Raw genomic sequence first — 17621 nt, 5'->3', positions numbered from 1 at the left:
TAAATTACAGATGAACCTGACCTCTGAGCAGCTCATAAAATTGACCTTCTAAGAGTGTATCTTATAGGTTAAATCTTATAAATGATTTAAGTATTTAAATACTTTCTGAATATTTCACACAGTATCTAAATATCTGGGATAAAACCCTGGCTTCTGTTTGTGTGTGCATAGGTGTATACATAACTTTTTTGACAAAAATACACATTATAATGTAGAGACACAGTGTTGGTAGACATATTATTGCAATTACATTTCTACAGAAGTAAAAACATTAAAATGCGTTTTGCATTTATGCATGTAGGCTTTTCAAAGTAATTATGTTCTTTTTGCTTGTGAAAAATCCCAACAGAATAGGTTTCTATCACAAAATGAGAACCAGGTAATATTTCATTAAAAATGTATTCATGTAGGTAATGGTGTTTTGCTGCTCATCCTTTGCTGTTATTTTTAACGAATCCTTCCTAAAATATTTAAGCCTACAGTGTAGTTGCCTGAAACCAGATACTTTAGCTACTTGGAATGCTTAGAACAGTGCTTCTACCAAGAAAACTATCCTTGTGCTCAGGCAGGGATGATTGAATCTCCAGGAGCAATATTTATAAATAACTTGACAGCGACGAGACAAAAAAGAAATGTTAATTGCGAGGATTTTTTCTGTGGAATAAGAACTTTTCAAGGTTTGGGTAAACTCCTGCCTCAGAGTTTGGCATGGCAGCTCTCACCAGGCTTGTCCACTCGCCTTGGAAGGTCAGTGGGACCTCCACAGCAGGATGTGCTGCAGGGGTTTTGTGGGATCCCTAAGCACTGACCAGGAACCATGCAGTCCAATTCAACAAGCAGAAATAAAGCCATTACACAATGCACAGTCACATAATTTGCATGAATGTCATATCTGAGAGTGTCCTGGGATTTTTACTCATGTTCGTTAGGAGTAAAAAACCAGCGACTTCAACAGGAGTGACCAAACTTTGCTATTTTAGCTGAGGAATTGGGCACAAAGCAGTGAAAAACCACCTCCCAGGAGCGCAGGCCAGGGAAGTTTTCATGCAACATCAGCACCAGTGTCTGTAGGAAGAGCCACTGGAGGAAAGCTGACGTGTTCAGGCAGCCTGTGGCTCAGGGCTCTGTCACCCAGCAAAGCTTTGCCACCACGCGCTGCATGGTGAAAGAGAAAATCCCCAAATCTCTTTAGACATTTCTCACAAACCATGTCCAGAAATTAAAAGAAATTAAAGGCACATTAGAGACGATTAAGTAAATGCAGGGAAAGCCCACAGAAGCTCAAAGCCCAAGCAAGCCAAGGCAAGAGACTGCAGCCACAGGGCTGGGCAGGGCAGCAGGTGCTGGATGGTTTTATGAAGATCTCTGGTAAAATACACTATTTTTTATGACTTAAGTAAAAGAAATATGGTTTGAACATGAGTGTCAATTGAGTGATTTATAGTCCTTCCCCAGGAAGGGGAAAGGTAGAAAAATGCCCTGACCTCCTGGCATTGTCCTGCTTGCACAGGAGGGTGTCCCAGTAATATCCTTGAATCTCCTGGACCTGCTGGCTCTCCACCACACTAGGGAAGCCAACAGAGCTGCCTGGTCATAAATAAAGGAACACAACCCTTCACATGTATTTTACCAAAAACAATGTGGTTTCTGCTTTTTTTAGAGTACAGATTGCACAGGGACACAACTCAGGGGCTCTTCTCACCTGATCCTCCTCTCCACCTCCCTCCTCATCATACTTGAGGATGTTGTCCCTGACATCGTCCTCGGGGTCGATGAGGAGCTGCTTGGTGTGCCGCTCCTTCTCCCGGCGCTTCATCCACACCACGAACAGCAGGACCATGGCTGCAACAGGGGGGAAAGCTGGGTGAGCTGGGGCCTCCTGCAGCACAAGGCCAGGCTGAGGGTGTCCTGACACCTCAGCTACCCCTGCATGCTGCAGAGAACCTCACTGGCTGCTGGCAGGAGGAATAAAATGTTAACCTACTGCATGGGGTAATTTTTAAAGGAGAGATCGGTGAGAGCTGTAAATACTGTGACAAATTCCCATGACAAACATTTCTTTAAGATCCATCACCGATGCTGATTGAGCTGATATTAATCAGGAGTGAAACACACAGTCAAAGGAGAAGAAACCAGAAAGTGTGAAAACTGCAGCTTTCTGAAAATATTTGATCTGAATCCTGAGCTTTCAGGATTAGATTTCCACCTTTATTTTATTCAGGGGCATAAACACGCAGGGGAGAGAGCTGCACAGAAGGAAACAGGTGCAGATACCCAACATTTGTGCACAAGGGGCTGTTCCAGCAGCGTGGCACAGTTCAGCCCATTCAGGTCACCAGCCCTGACTGTGGCAGTCTCTGCTATTTCCTGCAGTTGGCCAGGCAAGACTGATCTGGGGAGGATGCACAACACCAGGTCCTGTAATCCAATTTGGCCTCCCTCATACTCTTCTTTGGTCCATGAGGGAGGCTCTTTAGACTTCTCAGATCAGATTAGCCAGGACATTAGCACATGCATTTGGCCATCGACTTGGAAAGCAAATCACAGATCATCTGAAATCCTTTCAGAGAGCAGAGCTAGCTCTGCAGAACGAGGGAGAGCAAATCTGGTAGCACACAGCCAAGCTCCTCAGGCATCAGCATTTGCATGCCAGGCTTGGCTAATCTCTTGCAGCACAGTAGCAGGGAGAGATGAGCAGTTCTTGAATCATGAGAAATTTTTCCCTTCTTAAATAACTTTACCCACAGGGAAGAGTGGCTCACTGCTCCCCAACCTCACCCCTCAAAGGGACACCCAGGTCCCAGGGGCTGTTGCTCCCTGTGAGTTACTGCATGCAAGATTATCTGGGAACTCAAGTCTCCACTAACATAAGGCAGCCAGATCTTGTCTTCTTCAAGAACGTGCTAATACATTCGTTTTCATTCTCCTACTCAGAAGCTGCAAATGATGCACTGAAGAAGGAAGTTCAGCCTGGGCAGCTGCTGCAGTTACACCTCCCATGGTCTGCTCTCCCCTCCATTCTCCATGCAAGCCCCACACTGGGCTGCAATGGTGGCAATTTGCAGGAGAAGGGAGCAATGGATGGACAGTGGAGGTGGGAACAAGTGTCCCAGGTTCATTTCATCTGGGTCGACCCTCAACTGTGCCAAACCAATGCAGCCAACACAAGCAAACTCCAGCAGGATGTGAGATCCCAAAGTTTGGGGTTTTTAGCTGAGACCAGGCCCTGGGGACCTGGATGGGCCATCCAACTTGCAGGAAGAGGTGGTCAGGAGGATCCAAATTCTTCCTCCCAGCACCAAAGTGTTTATACCCAACAGGAATTCAGTGAAGTGAGGGAAGAGGACCGGACAGCTAATTACTGCCATTGTGTGCCAACTGGCGGGCATCCCTGCCTGCCAGCTCACAGAAGTGTTTTCAGATAGTTCAGCATTTCTTTAATGCTTATCCTAGATCTATTCAAGAAAGAAAAAAAAAGAAAAGGGAAGAAAATGTAACTCTCATCTGTAATATAAAACCTCAGCTATTTAGCAGACTATTGAAGTCCTTTTTTCATTGTTCCTTTTCAAGTCTCTCACAACAAGATACCTGACTGGTCCACAAAGACAATATTATAATGGTTACTGGGGTTTATCTTTTTATTTCCCTTTTTTTTTTTTAATGATATTTTTTCATGGACTTGTGGAAAAAACTGTGCCATTAACGCCTTTACAGCTACCTTGGAAAAAAAAAAGACCTTCGAAGTGTCAATGGTGGATGTAGTGCACTCTCCTTCCTTTTATTCACTCTGCAGAATGGGAAGTGCTATTACTGCTGTTAGAACCATTTTCGCTCTGCATGTAGTTTTCCTTGAAATCTATTGTCTTCACCCTTCACAATTTTTTACTGCATTGCTCTTCTAAATGTGTTATTTGTGCAGCTAATACATCAGGTAGCAAGAAGAAGAAAAAACCCGTTTGAGCAAAGGTAAAGGCATAAACTTCCTTCACAGGAACAATCTTGGATCTGTCCCCTTGTTTCTCCTTCCTTTTAAAGTCATCCAACTTTGACCTGCTGACTCTAAAATGGACAAATAGCACAAGAAAATCCCTCTTCTGCCTTTTTCCAGAGGTCATGATATGAAACAGATAGAAAGGAGGCAAAACATTGGAAGGATGTAACTATAAAACTGCTCATTGTAAATTACATTTTTCATCACTGATACAGTGCTTTGCAGCTCTCCAAGAAAAAAAAAGTCAATTAGAATTACAATGAATGTAAAAATAAGCTTTTGTAATAAAACCCGTAATTTAAAATGGGATAATGTATCTGAAAATGGAAAGAGGAATCTCTTAAATCAAATGTCCTTCAGCTGAAGTTAATTTCAGTCAATAGGATTTTCAACCGTTTTAAATTGTATTTTAGCACTGGATTTATACAAGAGCAGCCAAAAGAAGACCTGTGGTTAATCACCTCTGTGGCTCCAGTGCAAACTCTGAGCCCAGGGGCAGCAGCAAACCTGCACAGCAAAAGGAGGTGGGGCTGATAAACACCTTCATCTTCACTGGGGTGTGTGACTGCAGTGCCCCAAACAACCAAAGCAGCCAAAACTGGGAATGAAGGGCAGGAATTGGGAATTGTGGCTGGGCACAGGGATGCTCCAAACACCCAGTTTCTTCCCCACTCTCCATCCTGATCCAGCAGATCAATTACACACCAATGCACTCCCACCACCAGCCCAGGAAGTGGATAAATGTCCAAGGGTGACCCATCTCCTCATGTGCCATGTCATGTCCCCATTAGGTGACATTTGCAGCATATGTTGCTCTGTCAGCTGTTAAAATGCACTGGGGGTAAATATTAAATGCAATTTAGCACCATAACTCCCATTAGCTTTAATGAGAGTGCCATGGATTCATCCTGTGTTTCTTGATGAGTATTTACCTCATTGTTCATTTCAGTGCTTGTTTTTATCTGTTCCTACTGTGCCAACTCCTGCTTGCAGTTATAATGATATAATTTTTACTTTTTAAGTGTGAGCACACATGGTTATTGGTAATGCCCATGGAAACTTGGGACTGGCAGCACTCCTGGACAAAAGGGATAATTTTGCCTTGAGGAAAAGGATGGCCAGTCCTTCTTTGTGAAATATCCCCAGCCCTCCATAGTTTCTGGCAAACTGGGAATCCTTCCTCTAAAAACACTCACAATCCCCCATGATCCCCCAATCTGAGGTCATTTAAAAAGCAATGGGAATAACTACCATTCTTCTTTTCCTTGGAACAACCAGAAAAAAGTTATGCACTGGCTTTGCAAGGGACTATCCAGGCTCTCATAACCAGTGTACCTGGGACTGGGAACCAGTATATCCACAGCCAGCCAGACATGAGAGCTGTGGGAGAATCTGACGGCGAAATTTGGAAGAAGCCTTCAACCTTTTCCTGCAAAATGTGGATGATCCTATCACACTCCCTACTTAGAAGTTGTTGTCAGGTGTAATAATGTTTGCAAAGCTACTGGAAGCCTTAGAAAGACAGGTCTGACACAGGCAGAGCTCATTTTGCTGATGCTGCAGTGAAGGAGGTTTGAATGCAGATGTGTGAACCACTCCCACAGCCCAAGCTCAGGGACCTGCCCTCTGCATGGAGCTTGAAAAATATAAGCTATAGGAAAGAACAACAGGGAAACATGAAGTAGGGTAGATTTAAAGCAGACTTTGGGAAGAAATTCTTTACTGTGAGAGTGTGGCACAGGTTGACCAGAGCAGCTGTGGCTGCCCCATCCCTGGAAGTGTCCAAGGCCAGGTTAGACAGGGCTTGGAGCAACCTGGGATAGTGGGAAGTTGGAGGGTTGGAACAAGATGAACTTTAAGGTCCCTTCCAACCCAGGGCACTGTGTGATTTTAGGCCAGGCCCAGTGGTACTCACTCAGCAAGATGATGATACAGATCAGGATGGCAATGATGGCCCCCGTTCCCAGCCCTGCCGCAGCCACGGCCCCGATGGTGGTGCAGTCGCCGTTCTCATCACATGGGCACACCTTCACCTTGATGACTGAGGTGTTGTACAGGGGGGGGTTTCCTGAGTCTGTCACGATGATGGGCACGTCGTACACTCCTGCTTCCAGGTACATGATCCGCAAACTGAGCTGGGCGTAGTCCCCTGCAGGCCAAGACAGACAGACAGACAGATCACAGACACTGGTAGAGCCTTGCAGCCACACCCGTGCAGGCTTCTCTGCTAGAGCCCTCTTCTGAACCCTGCACACCTGGGCAGCACATCTTCAAACCTCTGCCCCAACAGTCTGGCCAACAACCAGCCTGTGCTTTGGAAAGTACTGTGTTCTCCTTGCTGCACTAAACTACCTGGATGCCATTTGCAAATCCATTTGCATGTATTCAAAATTGATCAAGCACAAATAGGAACACACAGATAATGGTTCCTGAGGGTAGGCTGCCCCTGGACACTTGTGTAGGTTCTGTACTCCCTCACCCTTCCACCCCAGGATTTTGGGAACTCACTGATGACAGGCACAGCCAGGCAATCCCATTGTGACTGAGCCCTGAGCTGTGAGGGCATGAGCTGTTGCCCCTGGTCTGGCACTCTCTGCCAGACCTCAGCGAGAGGCACCAGCACTGAAGCCAAAACCAGCCCACAACTCCACGATATTTTCCATCCTCTGCTGAAACTACCAATAAGCAGAGCAATTAGGGCCATTTGTGGTTGCACGCTGCAATATAAAAATCCTTCACATACTGGTAATTTTCACACTTACCTAGCCCTCCTGGTTCCATGGTAAATTAAAAGGCTGCCTTTATGCAATTATGGTCAGAGAAATGAACATTGATCCTGATTGTGGCTTATGACAATTACACTGGAGGAACATAAGGAAGACTGATAATAGCTTTTTTCCCCTTGGCCATTATGGATGATTTATACTCTGTTCACTACTGATAACTGTTCATAATTATGAACTGCATTAAAAAAAGCCAAGTGCCAAGGCTCTCGGAGTTATGCTGCAGGTCTGATACAAATCATTTCTGATTAACTATCTTGTCTATAATGTCGACCGTAATGTGCTTTAAAAAATAAAAATCAGATTTTAAAAAAAATAAATTGGGGAAGTTTTGAACCTGGAAGCCGCACATGGGGCTCATTAGTGAACCAGAGGCCAAATGAGCTCAGGATTGCCTGCCCCATTTACCATTGAGCCGTGTGATGGTCCAGTTCTTCCTCACTGCAGATGGCACACTTGGCAGCTCGAAGACGAAGGGCCCCACGTTGGGATCGATGTCGGCATCGGCGGCCGTGATGTTGATGACATTCAGGTTTGGCTTCTCGCAGATCTGCGCCTCCTTTGGCAGCAGCTCTGGAGCATTGTCGTTGATGTCGATCAGGTAGATCTGCAGAGTGCCCGTGCCACTGGCAGGGGGAATTCCTGCACGGGAGAACAAGGAGCTGTCACTGCCACCTGGGGAGTGGTGGGATTGCCAACACCACGGACCAGCCCCTTCTTTGCCTTCCAGTTCCAATAAACCAGGATTTCCACCTTAGTGCTCCCTGGACATACTGCACTTTCATGGTCCCTTGCTTTATGTGGTATAAAACTTCCCCAAGCCTCCTCACGCTGGTGTTTTCCACCCCTGCAGCACAGGAGGTTGAGTTCTGCAGATCTGTAGCCTGCAGCAATGCTCCCAGTCAAACTAAAACTACAAGCAGGTGATGCCAAGCTGCTCCTGCAAATCTTGGTAACGGCTGTTTTGAAGAAGAAAAACCATTAGAAAGAGAGTTGACAAGAGGAAGAAGAGGCCTTGGAGGGGAGAAAAACCTACATAGTATAACCCATTGGTCAGCATTTACTGTAGCGTTTGCTGGCCAGTTTTCAGCTTTGCAGACCATCACTCTGCTTCAAAGGAAGCCCAGCTCTCCAGCACATCTCACATCCAGCCCCAGCTTTAGTGGTGAGAGGTCCCTGCTTGAAGCCCACAGTATGAGCCATCACCAGACATGCTGGGTGATGCCACTGACCCCCAGCAGCAGTGTTATGTCCAAATACACAATTCTCCATCCTTTCCCCATCTGTCCCAACCAGCAGGGATATCACAGCACAGCAGTCCTGGTCCTCCACCCCTTCTTGATGGAGAGTCACATTTGTCGGACTAATGACTACTCACACAAGGTAGTATCTGCCCTGGCAGGAGACAACAGCCTTCCCAGAAATGGCACAGTGTTCTTCACTTCTCTCCCCACACATTTATCTGGCAGCTCTGTTGGCCTGCCCTCTGCCTGCCTCTCTTGTCTGGCAGCACGACTTCAACAATTCTTTTTAAAGTTTGTATTTTCAGTCTTGGCCCTTCCTCCCAGTGCTAGATACAAAGCTACACAAGCCATTCCCCACCAGGCTTCTGCTTCCACAGACCTTCCTTCCTACATTCCTTTCTCCATTTCTCACAGGAGCCTCAAAAATTCTGAAGGAGCCCTGGAAGAACTTTTCTCATGGCTCCAACATAAGCTCTTCAACCACAGACTCTCATCCTTTCATCTTGTAAGCATGGGGTAGGTCTCCCTCTAAAACAATGTCTTTTGATCAGCCTTGAAAGCTTCTGGAGAGGCAGACAGCCCACCAGGATACTGGGGCTGAACATGAAAACTGACTTTGGGACCAAGCAAAGTGAATTTACTGCTTTCACATTACCCAGAGTATCTTCTGGGATAAAAGCAAGGCTCCCACTGTGACCTCTGAGACAGACTGAACACAAATCCTCAGTCCTGAGAGGCACTAACTGGCACGTGGCTGAAATAACCTGCAATTGCTGCACATACAAATGCACTTCTGTTGGGCCATTTAGTATTGTTGGGATCCCAATCCTGGTATTTTTGTTTCTTTGTGTTCCTGAGTGCAATTCTGGAGCAGTTTTAGGAGAAATGAAAAGGCCAAGTCCTACAAACTGTGGAACATTTCACATTATTTCAGCTGTCTTATATGGAGAGAGCAAGGACACAGAGCAGGTACTGATGTTCAGTGAAGGATCCTTGGACTTTATCCTCAGGAGGTGAGGACTACAGTAGCACCACTGACTCCAGTGGAGAAGCTGGTCTGATCCCTGAAATTAAGACTGAAATACTAATGACAAAAGGAAGCTTCTACATCTACATTTAACTGTTGAATTCTCCATCAGGGAGATGGAGAATTCTCCCTTTTCCACAGGGCCAGTGTCTGCATTCCCACAGCAAGGTATAAGCCAAGGTTTTCATGCTCAGCTCTTTGTTTCATGACACCTGCTGAATAGGGCACATATTTAAGTTCTCAGCTGCCCTGGGAGATTGGCTGCAATGGGCTGAGGGGTTCAAACACTGCCAGGCTCCACTCTTGTGTAGACCCAATGTGATCCACAGGACTCTCTCCTCAGAAACCTGGTTGAAACCATGCTGTTGATTAGGATTTCCTTTCTGCCCTCCTTACATTGCAGCCAAGACTTTCCTTAAAGACAGTATCTGTACACTGGAGCCCAGGGAGAGAAACAGAGCATGTCCAAGGAGTACTGGCTAAACTTCTTCTTTATCATGTACTGAGAACAGCAAAAAGAACTTCAAGGAAAGATGATGCTGCTGCTTCTTCAAGAAAGAGAGAAAAATCCCCACCAAAACCCTTGACCCAAAGCTTTTCTTTGATGCCAGAGAACCTGGAACTTGGGAGCAATGTGGCAAGAGTCTATTAGCCTAGATGAAACTTCAGCTGTTATCCTGAGCACTCTAGACAGAATTTTAAATAAGGTGCTGCTTTATGTGCATTTTAATGGCTGCAATATACCAGTGATAGATTAATTTTTCAGAATAGAGAGATTTATCTAGGCCCTCACTTTCTGAGCTGCTGAATGATGGATGTGGAGGTGCTGATGCACTGCTGCATCAGCACCACAGCCAGGGAATGGGGTTAACTCTACCTCACGTTGCACCAAATGCCTGGAATTTGGAAGGTCAGATGGTGAGGATTAAGTTGATAGGTTCAAACTCTACCACTGCAAGCCTTGGCCTACCCATTTGACCTGTTTGGCCCTGTGGCTTTTGCAGATGAACACCACTAGACCCCTTTGAGAATATTTAGAATTTCCCTGTCCTGGCTGCATTCATGCATGGGAAGCTTAGGACGGGGCTATGGGGTGAGTCCTACCATTCATGGCACAGAGAAGGGGCAAAATGCACCTCTTGGTACAGCTCCTCAGCACTGAAGCTCTTCCCTGAGTTTCCCTCACCCCTGTGACCTGGGATGCAATGACTGAAGTGATGCTTGGAACTCCAGAGGGAGGAAGTTTTTATCAGCCCTGCAACCACCACTGAATCTGCTCATAATGACCACGGCACCTCCAGCCTGAGGGATCACACAAACACTGCCCTGAAAGCACCTGCAGAGCATGAACAATAGATTTAGGTGCTCACAGACAAGCCCAGACTGAACTGTGCTGCTGAAGCAAGGCTCTGGTTTGAGTGCTCAGCACCTGCAATGGGAAAGTGAAGGTGGGTGAGGGAGAGGAAGGCCTTCTCCTTGTCCTGGGAAACTGAGGAATGAAACACCAGCATGGCCACATTTGGGTGTGGTTGGCATAATTTGTCAACTCCTTCTAACCAGGATTAGGAAGAGAAAAGCAGGGCAACAGCACTGGGCTGCCTGCCCTTGAGTGAGGCCAGTTCTCAGTGCTTGACTGGACCAAAAGCATCGAGTGAGCCTCAATGAGAAGAGCAAACAGGACTTCTCCAGGAGATCTGACTGGCCTGAGTGGCTTTGGGAATAAGCACACCAGCACCCAGAGGATCTGATGACGATGGCTGCACATTTCAGGAAGGCAGTGGCCAGAAAGAGCCCAGCTCCAGTGACAGACACACCTTTTATGAAAGCCACCACGGTTCAACAGATGGGCTTATTTTTAATACCCTCCTGCCATCCTATAGAATTATTTTCGTTTTCCTGATGGAAGGCTTCCTGAATGCTCTGATCAGTGCCTTTGGGAGGATTACCAGGACTGGTGTGCTCGGCAGCCCCTGGAGAGCACATCCCTTTGACACTTTTTTAAGTTCAGGCTACACCGCTACACTGAACTCCCCAAATCAATTTTCCATTTGTCCTCCCTTTCCCTTAATAACACTCTCCGAATACTGTGCACATTTAATTTACTCCAGCAATTTCCCGTCCCACTTTCACATTTTTGACCATAAAAACCTGGGAAAAAGATAACTTATACTGACAACTCTGTCAGGGCATCATTTCTCTTAATGCATCACATTAGAGTCTTATTGAAGCATGAACAATGTGAAGCCTGGGCTCACCGTTGTCAGCCGCCAAGAATGTGGCCTCGTAGACATTATTCTTAATGTAGTCTGACTCTCGATCAAGGACAGCAGCAGTAGTGATCTGACCATTTGTGGCATTAATGTTCAGCCAGTTTGCAGGATCTGACAGCTTAGAGTATCTACAGAGAAAGGAAATAAATACATGGCAGTCTTTTCACTGACATATCCTTAATACTGCTTGAAATACGTTTTTTCTGGACTCCTGACCTGAGATTCAAAGGACCTTTGGGTAACTGGTTTTGTTGACAAACACAATGCTAATTGACTATCCGGTTTTTGACCTTTACAATTATTCAATTTTTCAATTACTTTAGTTTTAAAGGTTCTTCTTTCCACTAAGTGCCACTTACATGCCAGTTTCCTGCTGCTAGGAGAGGACATTTCCTGAGGTCTCTGCAGCTGAGGAGAAATGGGGTCTGCAATGGGATTTGCATTCATATGCCTGAATTAGAGGATGGATTCCTGCTCTCTCCTGCTCCTGACCTTGCCCTTCTGAAAACAGGTTTTTAAAGGCAAAGATATTCTTGTGTTTCTTGATATCCCATCACTAATAAACAACAGTTTCAGAATACCACACCATCATCAGAGTCACCTCCCAAATACTCAGTCAGCTCACAGTTGTTGTCTATTCATATCCCATGTAACCAGCTGAGAACATGGAGGTTTCTTTTGCAAACTTTACCTGTGTTCTCCAGATCAGTGTGTTCAGTTCATCCTTCTTACTTACTTGTTTTCTTGCTTTTCTGCCTCCCAGTTTTGTACTGTTTGAACTGAGATGGACCATAACTATCCAAGTGGAAGCTAAAGAACGACCAGACTATAAATTACTGAAATAAGGAAACAGAAGCTGAGCTTATTTCATGGGTAACTCACACCTGCTGATAGTTGTATATAATTTGTCATTAGATATGCAGGTGAGAGCATTACTGGCTTCTGCTGAATATCCCTTTCCAGAATTGGGCTGTTTGAAGCAGAAACTCAAAGGGAAACCTGAGCTGTGTCAATCCATGTGAAGAGGAAAGCAACACACAGCTGCACAAACCCCTGCCAAAGGAAAGAATTACATTTCATGGAGCAGTCTAGACTCCTTGGGATGTTTTCATTTCAATATCACTGCTGTGAGGCTCCTGCCCTTTCTCTGCTAAATGACCAGGGATCCAGTTTCAAAGCTGGCTTTGTGAATGTGTCTGTGGCTAATGAGGATAACCTGAGGTGTGACACTGGCCATGCCAAGCTGTGCATTACTGGAGATGCTCCTGCTTTCTCATCTTCTATTTGTAAAAACTCTATTTCATCGAAGACTATTTATTTAGAGACTGAAATTTGTATGCAAGGCTCTAGCAGCTGGATCAGCTCTGCAAAGTGCTTATCATGGCTTAGCCTTTTGGATATCTTTTTTCCTAACTCACCAATGCCAACTGTGAAGTAAAAAATAAAATATCTTTTTTACATCTCACAAAGACTGGACCCCAAAAACACCCTACAGCTTCTTGCAAAGCCTGGGCATTGGCTGTCCTGATGCAAAAGGGAGAGAGATTGTACTGGGGTTTGGAAATGAAGTGCTGGTGGATGCACAGAATGCGTGTCCTGGAAGCCCTAGAAAGAAACAACTCAAGTAACTGGCTGCTCACACTCACAGGAAGCCTTACAAGACCTTACACATGCCCTGTGCAATGACAGGAACAGCAGGAACTCGTTTGGATTACAGATCACCCCCCTCCAGGTTAGAGGGAGCAATCAATCACAAATGAGTTGTTCTCTCCTCTGAAAACCAGCCTTGGTACAGACATCAGGGAAATAAAGACCCTTCAAAGGCCAATATTTCAAAAAGAACATAAGAAAAATGGGCTTGTTAGTTAGGATGGTCTCTTTCCTCCAAAGTCACAATGCCTGTCTAAAGACAACAGGATGAGGCAGTGAATAAACTATTATTTTCTAGACTCGACAGCTCTGTGCCAGGTGAAATATTTCAAACTCTTCTTGACACAAAATGTCACAACTGATGCAAGTTTAAGTGGCCTCAGCCATGGTCACGTCATATAGTCAGGTTTTGCCAAAAATACCACAGCCCTTACAGACTGGGAGAAAAAAAGAAAACAATTTCTGAGGATGTAAAAGTATCTAAGAGCAGGAAATGCATTTCCTGTCTGCACAGACGGAGCTGAAACAGTTGTGAAAGTGTCACAAGGACTCATTTTCACCTATACTTTTCTGCCAATTACTTCCTGGTGGGAAGGTATGTGAGCCAGGGTCCTGGACCATGGATTCAGTCCCTGGTCCAGGTGGGAAAAACAGAGTGAGTGACACCCTCCTGGTCACAGCATGAACTCAAAGTGATCTTAAGCTGCTTGGATAGAAATCTGACTTTTACAAGGTTAAAATTTTGCCAGCTGAATCCCATTCAGAGGGAAAGCAGCTAAGGAGGAAGTTATGTTTGGCAGGTGCTCTGAAGGGAAAGGGAAAGTTGGAACAAATTGCACCTACAGGGAGCAGCCAAGGGGAGCACTGGTGAGATACAGACCAAGTGCCAATGGCTTGTGAATGGGTGTTTGACTGCTCAGGCAACACTGAACAATTTGACACTTTAAAAGCCTGTCCAGCAGCTGTTTGTAACCCCACCAGCCTTGCTCTCAACTAGTGACAGCTCCTCTTGCACTGTGCTTTTAAGCAAGGTTGAATTTAAATCCTCTGGAAGCAACACAAGGCATGATTAAAAACCCCAGTCATTCCCTTTAAAAACCCAGGCCTAGCCCTTTCAAGTGCCTCAGTTTCCCCCCAATAAAACAGCTCTAATAACAAAGCTCTTTTCCTAAACCTCTGTGTTTATGAAGTACATGGATCACACAGGTCAGAGCACCAATCCTTGGGTGAGGCAGAGCCAAAGACTGGGTACAAAGCAGCCCTGACCTCTGCAACAACACAGGAATCTGCTCCATTTGAAGGTGTGATCTGCCCCACTGCAAGCCAGTAACACAGGACCCAACTCTGCCTGCTCTCCTTGACCCAGCTGCTCAGAGCCTGCCCTACCTGGAGCAGGGGGGTTATTGTGAGCTCAGGTTGTGCAAACGCTCCACTGCAGGTGCCACTCCCTGCCTGTGGTTTCATTCACATCCCACCAGCCAGGTTGGAAATTAGCTTTCAGCTGCTTGGCTCCCCAAACTCTAGGGTGGATCTGACCACCCCCAGAGCTGCAGGGGAGCCCCAAGACTGCCTGGTGTCCCACCTTACTGCCTGCTGCATGAAGCGATCGGGATCCACCGCTGAAAACGTCGTCAGGACCGTCCCCGTCGGGACCCCCTCCTCCAGCCTGATCAGCTTGTGGTTTGTTGGGAAATAAGGGGCTTCGTTGACATCTGTGACGGAAATGGTGACTCCTGCTGTCGACTGGAAGGACATCTGGATGCCGCTGGCCAGGGGAGCTTGGTTTGACACCATCACTGTCAGCATGAAAGCTCTGTTCATCTCGTAATCGACTGCCTGAAACAAACAAACAAGCAAAGTAGAGAGCCAAGCAGAGAACAAATTCCACTTTCTGGCTGGAAGCTGCAAGATTAGAAGGCAGATGATATCGAAGTCATTGCCTCATCTTGTTTCCTCCCGAGCTCAGTTCTTTTGAAGGTGTAAATCCAGAGCAGCTTCAATCCAGTGGAAGATTTGGCCTTCCAGTTTTTGGAGGGTCCAATAGTTAAAAGAATTCCATAAAGGAAAACTGCGAACAGCAGGGAGCATTTGTCTTGGGTTTTGTTCCAATGCTAAGTGGTTTCCAAAAGACAACCTGCCTGTGAGAGTTGAGCATCAAATGAACAAACCCACCCAGGGCTGCTCTAATGCAACAGGTGGAGTCTGTTCAGAGAGATGGGACAGGCACTTAGCATTGCTATTAGCACTGAAACTGCTGACTGTGGAGCCAGGACAGTCTCTGTGGACTCATGAGCCTGAAGGGCTCTTTATTTTCCCTCTTAAATGAGTTTATAAGCAAAGGTGGAGCTGCCAGGAACAATCCCTGGTCAGGTTAAGCAGGTGGTCCTTCCAGTGAGACCTCTTATCCTCCTGCAAGGCACCTCGTGGTCTCTGGAGGTTGCCTACAGCTCTTACAGCTGTGTTTTGCTGCTGGGAGGGCACAGATCTCTTCTCAACACACACATGAAGACAATGTGTCTGTCCCAGGAGCCAGACGGAGAGAAAAGCCTTTGCTGGCACGACTGACTGAGCCCAGTATAATAATAATTTCTAAACCATCCCACTAATTATTATGAGGGAAGTCGCTAATCATCTGCCAGGGAGGCTTGAGTTATGCAGGATCACACCTCTGCTTGTTAAGAACTGCTTTGCCGTGATTTATAAATTTAGAAGCATATCCATCCTCCCTAATACCTTCTCCAGCGATGAGTCTGCAGAGCACTCACTCAGGGTGTAAAACGCCACAGCTACACCGACTTGGGCAGGGATTTACAGCAGCCAGAGCTGCCTGCCACGTCCTGTTTAAAACCCAGTATTGTCAGGAGGGAAATCAAATCACAGGAGGCTACACGAGAGAAACAAATTTCAGGGGCAAAAGGTAAAACAGCGGAATCTCTACTCAATTGAAGTGCAAATGTTCCCAATGCTAAATGGCTTCCTGACAGGCAGGGCCAACGTTTAATAAATAAAAGGAAGCGTAAAGATTCCCAGTACACCCACCCGTGCTGACTCACGGACTTGTGCTGCATTCAAAACCGATGCATGGTAAAAGTTTCCCATTTAAACGCTATTCAAGGCCCTGAAACAATTTGACTAATGCATTTCCTCAATTTCTTTTCACACCCCCTCGAATTTATATTCCCTCAATTTTTTCTTTTTCCTTTTTTTTTTTTCATGCTGCTCTGTTTGCCAGACTGTCCACAGCCTCTCTGCACCTCCCTCTCCAAAGGGGCTCAGAGGCAGCTGGGGGCTGAGCTGAGCAGCTCCTTGGGGAATGATGTGGGAAACTCCTTGCTGCAGGTGCTCAGGACACACTGGGGACACACAACTCTGCTAGGATGTGTCCTGATGCAAAGTAATGGGTTTTTTTCTCCCCTGTAAAATATAGGGCTGTTCTCTCAGCTTCTTCCTCTTTCTTCTGGTAGCAACAAAACCAGGGCTGCAGAAAAATCCTGCAAGGAGTGGAGCTGGACCAGGATCAGCCACTCCAAAGCCTCTCCAGGAGGCATCAGTGTCACCAAACAGTGTCCACCACACTTCAGTCTGCAAGACAGAGCTGATCTGCTCATCTCTCCTGAGTCCACTGAGTCCCATTTTCACAAGGTGTTGTTAAAAAAAAAAAAAGAAAAAGAAAAAGGTAAACTCAAGAGTCTCTGCTGTCCTTGGGCTGTTGAACCCCAGGGGACAGCAGCCCCTTGCAGCCACTGTCCAGCCCTAAGGCAGAACTTCTTTCACACCTTAATAAGCAATATATACCAGAACTGTTCATACCTCTGCTCCCTAAAACTGCCTCCCTCTGAAGATAACAGTGCACAGAGGTCTCTGTTCCTCACACCACACACCCCCTTACACCTCCAGGCATCTCACTGAAAATGCTGTATATTGGTCATTTGAAGTAGTTTTGAGGACATGGTGGATTTGGCATTGCTAGGTTAACAGTTGGACTTGATGATCCTAGAAGTCTTTTCCAACCAAAATGATTCTTTGGTTCTCTGACAGCAGGATCCTGAGGAAGCCCAGGAGCTGCTACATCTGGGACAAGCACACGTGGGACTCTTGCCTACTCCTCGCTTTCATGTCCAAGAAGCACTTGACACAAAATTAAAAAAGCAGCACTTCTGCAGATACTCCTTGCTGGATGTTTGGTGTGTGATCTGGCTGTGAAATATCCCCCTGGAGATGCTGCACATCCTCCTCCTCCTCCTCCCTCAGGAGCACCTCCAACCTGGGTGCAGCAGAGTGATGCCGAGGGCTTGCCACGTGTCCTCCTTGTCTTGGGGTACTTTCAACTGAAGTGAACAAATCTGCCTGGTGTTATAGTTGAGGCAAATAATAACTGAAGCTTCAGCAGCATCTCCATTATAAATTCACAGCTCTGATCCATGCAGAGTTTATAATAACATTTTACTTAGCTGGCTGCCACAGGGCAGCCACTGCTGCTCTGGGAGATTGTCTTCAGACTCTGCGGTGTCTCATCTGAGGGGGAAGTTTCTCTCTCCCCTTGATCAAGGCTTTCTTTGAAGATTAGGGTCTTGCACAGTTATGGAAATGGTTTGGAAAGGCAAGAACAGAAAAGGGAAATGTTATACTTTTGGTGATCGCACTGGAGCTACAGAT

At 46.1% G+C, this 17621-nt stretch overlaps 1 protein-coding gene across 1 annotated transcript in view; it reads right to left on the bottom strand.

Annotated features, from left to right (window-relative positions):
- CDH4 (cadherin 4) overlaps positions 1-17621 on the bottom strand; it is a gene marked incomplete at its 5' end in the record, with an annotated part of 425180 nt that overhangs the window by 2990 nt on the left and 404569 nt on the right. The window contains 5 exons of the mRNA XM_083873174.1: positions 1703-1842; positions 5907-6140; positions 7183-7416; positions 11301-11443; positions 14548-14801. Coding sequence (XP_083729300.1) covers positions 1703-1842; positions 5907-6140; positions 7183-7416; positions 11301-11443; positions 14548-14801 — 1005 coding nt within the window. The remainder of the gene's footprint in view (positions 1-1702; positions 1843-5906; positions 6141-7182; positions 7417-11300; positions 11444-14547; positions 14802-17621) is intronic.

The sequence above is a fragment of the Zosterops lateralis genome (genome assembly GCF_965231275.1).
Source record: "Zosterops lateralis genome assembly, chromosome: 16".
In the NCBI taxonomy this organism is placed as follows: domain Eukaryota; kingdom Metazoa; phylum Chordata; class Aves; order Passeriformes; family Zosteropidae; genus Zosterops; species Zosterops lateralis.
Note: the sequence above shows the minus strand (reverse complement) of the source record. Positions and strands in the feature narration are given on the sequence as shown.